Source organism: Harpia harpyja, chromosome 13, assembly GCF_026419915.1.
Source record: "Harpia harpyja isolate bHarHar1 chromosome 13, bHarHar1 primary haplotype, whole genome shotgun sequence".
In the NCBI taxonomy this organism is placed as follows: domain Eukaryota; kingdom Metazoa; phylum Chordata; class Aves; order Accipitriformes; family Accipitridae; genus Harpia; species Harpia harpyja.
Window position 1 is genome coordinate 26,467,131 of NC_068952.1, and position 5,554 is coordinate 26,472,684.

The window sequence follows — 5,554 nt, forward strand, 5'->3', positions numbered from 1 at the left end:
AGAACAGAGATGCTGTGCTGTGATACTTCACACAGCTAGCTGGCTCAGCCAAGTGCCCGCAGTGGAGGCTGACTCCCCCTTTACTCAGTTTAACACCCTATCCTCAAGTAGAGTACCTTTAAATACCTTTTCGCCTCTCTCCATCTATGTCCACAGGTCCAGAAGATGGACAATTTGCTCCATTACCCAACGGAAAACTATCGGGGGACAGACAGCTTCCTTTTCTGCAGCCGAGAGCACCATGAGATGAGCAATCTCCTACTCTCCCCTCTCCTAAAGTCACACACAGGTGAGTGTAGCAATAGCTCAGACATGGCTTTGTGCACCCATAACCTGCTGAAACCGGTCTCCCCGACTTGAGATTACTGTATTTATTTATCTTACCTGCTTTGCAGTCTGTTCTTACGCTGCTGCAGTGGCCAGTTCCATGACATGAGGACACGTAGGCATATCTGAGCTGGCATTCAGGTTGGCAAGTCAGGTTCAGCTAGCAACGAACTACAGTCAGGAATTCAATACACAGAGTCAGGCCAAGATGCTTCATAAATACATGATTATGTTCCAGCCTCTGTTTGAAATGATGGAAACTACACCTAGTCACCACATCTAAATGCGAGGTCACGGATTCTGAAGCCTAAATCTGTGCTATTTTAAAAAACAAACAGAACTCTTGCCCTATGTTGTAAACCTGGTCACAAATGTAGTTATCCACAGTAATACAGAGTGTTAAATGTTTTATAAACAAAATACTTTTATTAGACTAGTACATTGGTTATTTTAAATCAAGAATTAAAATACAGTTGGTATTAAACTACTGTTTCAGTTCATTTCACTAAAGTCAAAGTTACAACCTCAGGAGGTAATATTTATCTGAAAAAAAAAGTTTTTTAAAAATAGAGATGGAATTTCTTTTTCCTCTTTTTATTTAGTGTGTTTCAGCAATAGAATTTAAACTAGACAACTTAGCTAATAGACCATAAATCAGAACTTAACTGGAACTGAATATAGACTGTTTTATTGATCTATTCCTGCTTCTGATGTGAAAATTACCCCATCACTACATTTGTTTCCATTTTGCTAAATATAATTATTTTTCCTTAGGCTTTCTGTAAGAGCTCCATCCAAGAAAAACATCTTGAGTATTTAGAGATACTCCAGGTACCTAATTGAGCTTATTGGGTAACTGCTTCTAAGACGACCCCTAGGTAGAGAAATCCCTTCTATTGCTTCTTCTTATTTTACAGAAACATCATAACACTATTGCCCTATCTGGACACTGGTCATCACATCCAGTCTGGTACAGTACTCAGCAATAGAAAAAATATACTTGGATGTGGCCTCTACAGACCACACTATCACCTGAGTGTTCAGTTACAGTGGTTTTTCATAGATTCATATATTTAAGAAAACTGCTGGTCACGTGCAAAACAAAGAGCAGTCTCTTCTAAAACAAGAGACCCTTTATACAATAAGCAGGCTCAGCATCCCACTTCAGCATGATGCAGTAGCAAGAGAATATGAGCCTCAACTTACATTAAAAAATAGTAACCTGGCATATATAGATACTTCAAGGCCACAGACAGAATTGTGAATTATTACTATTTGTTATTTTAAATCTCAGTTGTATCAGAATCCTCATTCTGACCCAAGTTCTATTACCCTGATGCTGTGCAAACAATGCAGAGTTATACTGCGGCTCCTTTGGGATGCTGTTGTGAGCAAAGTTGTTCCTTTTTCATCAGACAGTATGGTTAAAACTGATTACTTCAAATATATTATCTTTTCAGGGACCCATCTAACCTTTTGGATACATTTCTATTTTTACACAATATTCCTCAGGGGCTCAATGATCTTTATTATTTTTCTCTCAATCCCTGGTTTTAAGGAATGTTATTAGCAACGCTTTGCTCACCAGCTAAAATATTGACCATTTTCTTGCTCTTCCAAATGCAAAATAAAACCTTAACTTAGGCCTCTTATTTCAGTAACAAAGGTGTGTCAAGTCAGTCCCACTGGCTCATGTTACATGTGGCAACTTATTATACCACTGTAATTAACTGGATAATTTCTAGCATATGCCCATTTCCTCAAAGGTACAGGAGGGGCCTGCCTCTGTTCTCTTCATTGATCCTGATGCCACAAAGGTCTTGGCTAGATAACACGAAGAACCTGGACTGCTTTACCTTTTTTAAGGGACAATTGGAAGAAAGGGGTTCAAACTTCAATGAGTATTTCCCCCACCCCCCACTCCGCATAATATAGGAGCAACATTTTGATGCAACCTCAACTCTTTGCCAAATAATTTAACTCACATCAGTAACAGCCGCCTCTAAACTGAATCTGTCATCCTATGCAAGACTTAACTACATCAACTTAAATTCATGTCAAGTTAAACAAAGGAACCTTTCTTGTATACAGGATTCCTTCTACACACCCATTTCCTGGTAGGTTTCTGTACTTTTTGCTGATCTTTTATTGCTGCCCACATGCCAGACACTCCTCTGCCAGCACCTCAATATCCCCATTCTCAAAAGATTTGTCATGGATTTATTCTAAAATACAAAATTTGATTGCTCATACACGGTCAGATATTCAGCCCAATGTATATATAGCAAATAGGTTTTGAAAAACACAGGTTTTCCAACAAGTGATTACATTTCCATTTAATATGTGAATACTTCCCCATTATATAGTAAGAATATGAAGTACAGAAAAATTAATTAAGATAATGATCTGGGAAAGAGAAATCTTGGTGTTTTAGAGAGTCATCTCCCGTATCTAGTGGAAATATAGCACATATACACTATAAAGTTGTACACAGTACTGTAATACACATGACATAATTTTCCAATTTCCTGGAAGAGAGTCGTGAAAGCCATTTACAAACAACTAGCTCATATTTTCTCCAGAGTTAAATGACATGAAATACATGTAGAAACTGGAGTAAGGAGGGATTGTATAGCAGTGTCATTAAAACAGTCAAAAAAAGCACTAATCCTGCAGTTGAATCTGAGTAGTCATACACCTGAGCAAGACCAAGAACAGTTTCTCCAAAAAGTCTGATCAAAATTCCATAATAAAATCAGACAGAACAATAATATTAGCTTTTAAAGAGTCTGACAGTACAGTAAGACCATTGAAAATATCCCTGTTTTATCAATTACATTCCAACAAAAATCATAATCTGAATTACAAGTATACTGCATATCTCCATAAGCACCAAGATAATAAAAAGTAAAAACTCATCCATCAAGTCCCTCTGATAAATGGTCCCCTACACAAATGAAAATTTTTCATGTACATTTAAGTACTTTTGGCAAGAGGTACAGATTCCATAAAAGAAAAGTCACTGCAAAGTCTGAAAAAAAATTCTAAAACTTGAAAACTTGAAAAAAGATCAAAGGTAGAGCATTTGCTAATGGTTTCTGTCAGTAACTTCTGGTTTTAGAAATAGCAAAATTCACTCCAGTTCCTGAGATAAACTGCAGATCAATTGCGAAGATTTACCAGATTGTACCAAACTCTCTTTCTCACCTCCTCTTACACACTGCAAACAAGGTTTGAACTGAAGCTTCTGCTAAACTTACAAGTCAGCAAAGCATGTGAAAGATCAAAACATTCAAATTTTCTTTTCCACTATAAAAACAAGAAACTGGCAACTTAGGTCAGAGACAGATAGACGTTAGCCACAGTCTGTCAAAATAATTTCCGGACAGAGGCAGTTGTTTTAAATTAACCGCACTTGCATCTTTCAAATTAATCTAATTCTTTGTTTCTATCCTGTTTTCACTGACAACTGCTCTTATTCACCCATCTGCTGTTTAAGAAAGCATACCGTACACGAGTTCAAAATCCTAGGATCAAATTTTTTAAAAGAGCGTGAGTCACCTAACAGCTCAGCATGTCTCTGATTGTAGTACGCTGGAACCATCAATGTGCTTCATTACTACTAGCCATATGGTCAGTTCCTAAGTTAGCATTAATTTTGTGCTCCACCTTCTGTAAAACTGCTGGAAGATCCAGAACAGAAGAAATAATATAATGAGGTACTGGGGAGGTATCTACAGGGGTAGTCATTGCTTTGTTTAACCAGACAGTTGCTTTCAAGCCAGCATTCAGGCCTCCTTGAATATCTGTATCTAGAGAGTCACCAACCATAACGCACTCTGCAGGCTGCACCCCCAGGAGATCGCAACAGTAATGAAATATGGATGGCGCCGGTTTCTCCTCTTTCTGCTCTCCTCCCACAACGATGGCATCGAAGTAGGGCTGACAGGCGCATGCTTCGATCTTCTCCCTCTGCGTCTGTTTGTCCCCGTTCGTCAAGAGCAGCAAGCGGACCCTTTTCCGCAGCTCGGTGAGCATGCCCCGCGTGTCCTCGGCCAGGGTGAGGTGCTGGAGGCGGGTCGTTTTCCACAGGAAATAGCACTCGGCGGCCAGGCTTCGGTTCACCTCCCCCCCGATCGTCTCCTGGATCGCCTCCTCCCAGTGCGAAATCCGCAGGTCGGTGATGCACATCTTGGCGGGATCGTGACACTCCTTGAGAAGCTTGGCCTGGACCTTATCGCAGATCACGCGGGCTTCCCCCTCGCCGTAGCGGTGCTTTGACTGCAGGGCACTGATCACCTTCAACAGACAAGAGGCCCCTCATCAGGGCGCTACAGGCACGGAGCCTGGCGCCGCGCCCCCCTCCCTCCCTCCCTCCCTCCCTCCCTCCCTCCCGCTGACGGCCCCCGAGGGGCCTCCGGCTGCGCGTCGGTGCCGGTCAGGCGGCACCGCAGCCGGCGGAGAGGGGAGCGGGAGACGCGCGGCCGCCTCGGCCGCCGGGCCGGGAGGGGACAAGGGCAGTACCTCCTCGATGGCGCGCCGCCCGGCCGCCGCCGTGTCGACCAGCGTGTTGTCCAAGTCGAAGAACACCGCCTTGACACCGTGCGCCCCCATGGCGCCGCCTCTCGCGAGAGCCGCCCCGCTCTAACGGCCGAGCCGCGAGGGCGGAGGGGAGCGCCCTATCCGCCGCCAGAGCCGCCCCTGCCGGGGCACGGCGGGGCCCCGCCCCTGCCCCGCCCGTCGCCGCCGCCGGGGAGGGCCTCGCCCGGGAGGCGGCCCGCGGCGCGGAGCGGTCGCTCGGTGGAGGGGGGGAGGAGCGGCCGCCGCGTCCCTCCGCCCTCAAACGCGGCCCCCCACCCCTGGCGCGTGGTGCGTGCTGGGCTGCGGGTGGAGCCCAGCGCGCCCGCCGGAAGAGGGGGGGGTGGGAATCCCGCGGGGCCCTGGAGTGCGGCTGTGAGGAGACCCCGCCCGGGTCCCCGGGGGGCTTGTGCTGCAGGAGGGCCGCGGGGGGAGCTCCCGTTGCCCGGCAGCCGCAGTGCCCTGCGCGTCTCTTGCCGTGCGGGCCGTGGGGCGGGGTGCGGTACGCGAGGGGAAGGGGAGCCGTGGCGGCGGCCGCTGCTGAGGCGTGGAGGAGGCGGCGGCACCTGTCTGAGGCGGGGGGGGGGCGGGAGCGGGTCGTGTGGAAAGCGGCGGTACGGGCACCCGGAAGTGAGTGAGGGTGGGTGGG

At 46.3% G+C, this 5,554-nt stretch overlaps 1 protein-coding gene across 1 annotated transcript; it reads right to left on the bottom strand.

The window, feature by feature from the left end:
• Positions 1-726: 726 nt before the first annotated feature.
• On the bottom strand, positions 727-5,051 carry NANP (N-acetylneuraminic acid phosphatase). The gene is made up of 2 exons (XM_052805409.1): positions 4,852-5,051; positions 727-4,626 (listed from the first exon to the last, which is right to left on the bottom strand). The coding sequence occupies exons 1-2, from the start codon at positions 4,939-4,941 to the stop codon at positions 3,931-3,933; spliced, it is 786 nt and encodes a 261-aa protein (XP_052661369.1). The 5' UTR covers positions 4,942-5,051; the 3' UTR covers positions 727-3,930.
• Between the last annotated feature and the right edge of the window lie 503 nt (positions 5,052-5,554).